Below are 1,366 nucleotides of genomic sequence, written 5' to 3' on the forward strand. Positions count from 1 at the left end.
TGGCTAGGTCAGTAGTTAGGATGTGATCACAGCAGAGGGCTCCTTCATGAGTGACAAGAGGCTAAAACTGCAGAATTTCAGTTTGATCTGGGCTGATACTTGGACTTCCCAGAGTTCCTGGCAGTGGAGGAACCACCAGAGTCTAGCTGAATGCCTCCTCTTCAGGAGCTGAAGGAGTTAACCGGGTGGATGAACTTTATCTTCCATCCAGTGGACCTGTGGTTTGCTTGTTAAATCTCCGGTAAATGATTGCTAGAGACCTGTCATTGATAGCCGTTGCTGAGCGCTGCATCTCAAAAGCCCATTGACTCCTCTGCGTGGTGGAGAAGCATCCTCATCCTTTCCCTAGCCCAGTCCTGCTCAGCTCTGCCTGGGAGAGGATCTGCTGGAGCAAGCAGCATGAACAATGAAGACTACAATGACATCTATGACACAATCCAAAAGGGGAGGAGGGACGAGGGTCCACACCAGCTGGAGGAAAGTGAGGGTCCTTTATATGGTAGAGTCCATGAAGACTTGAGGAGTGAAAATCATCTGTATGCCTCTCAGTTAGAAAACCAGGAATACGATGTTTTGTCGGTGTATGCCTTGAAACGTGAGGAGACCACCTCAGCCTCTTGGGAGTCAGAAGAAGAAGGCTACCTGCAGCCTGATGAGGTGTTTTCTGAGCCACAGGAGCTCAGGGACATCTCCAGAAGAAACTCACGTTCACCAAGGCAGAGCCTAGAGCCTCTGCTGTGGGAGCTGAGGCAGAGCAGAAGAATGGTCAAGGAAGATTTGCCTCCTTCACCGAGCTTCACGGTTCAGCACAGCAAGGGCTTTTCCACCAGCCAGGACTTCCCTACCTACGCTTCTGCTGCTCTTGGTTTGGAAGAAAATAAAATAATTTCCAGCAACCCTGAGATCTTTCTGTATGTGAAGGTAAGGGCTGCCTCTGGCCGGCACAAACCCACAGAGTGAGGTGTTCAGAGTTATGTTTTGTTCTGTGGACCAGAGGAAGATGTCTGATGTCCTAGTGAGTGGGTCACTGTTATACCACAGAGCAAAGATGATTAAATTGATCATTTGGAATAGTTTCAGGACTTCTCAAAATGACCTGAATTAGAAAGTCCATTCATTTAAAGTTTGTGTCTAATCATCGACTTTCATAAACCAAAGGAAGAGCTCTCTCTAAGAGCTTAAATGAGTGACCAGAAATTGCTGCTCAGTTCTTTACCTTTGTAGTAGATGTTAGCTGCTTTATCCTGTGCGGCTATATTTCCTTTTCAACATGATTTTTAAGAATGAAACCAAAGCCGGCGAGAGAGAGAGAGAGAGAGAGAGAGAGAGAGAGAGAGAGAGAGAGAGAGAGAGAGAGAGTCCTCTC

General features: G+C 47.3%; 1 protein-coding gene across 1 annotated transcript in view; it reads left to right on the top strand.

Moving 5' to 3' along the window:
* The first annotated feature begins 399 nt into the window (after nt 1-399).
* Clic5 (chloride intracellular channel 5) overlaps nt 400-1,366 on the top strand; it is a 154,520-nt gene continuing 153,553 nt past the window's right edge. Inside the window, exon 1 of the mRNA XM_005359811.3 lies at nt 400-921. Within this exon, the coding sequence (XP_005359868.1) occupies nt 400-921 (522 nt within the window). The remainder of the gene's footprint in view (nt 922-1,366) is intronic.

Source organism: Microtus ochrogaster, linkage group LG2, assembly GCF_000317375.1.
Source record: "Microtus ochrogaster isolate Prairie Vole_2 linkage group LG2, MicOch1.0, whole genome shotgun sequence".
NCBI lineage: Eukaryota > Metazoa > Chordata > Mammalia > Rodentia > Cricetidae > Microtus > Microtus ochrogaster.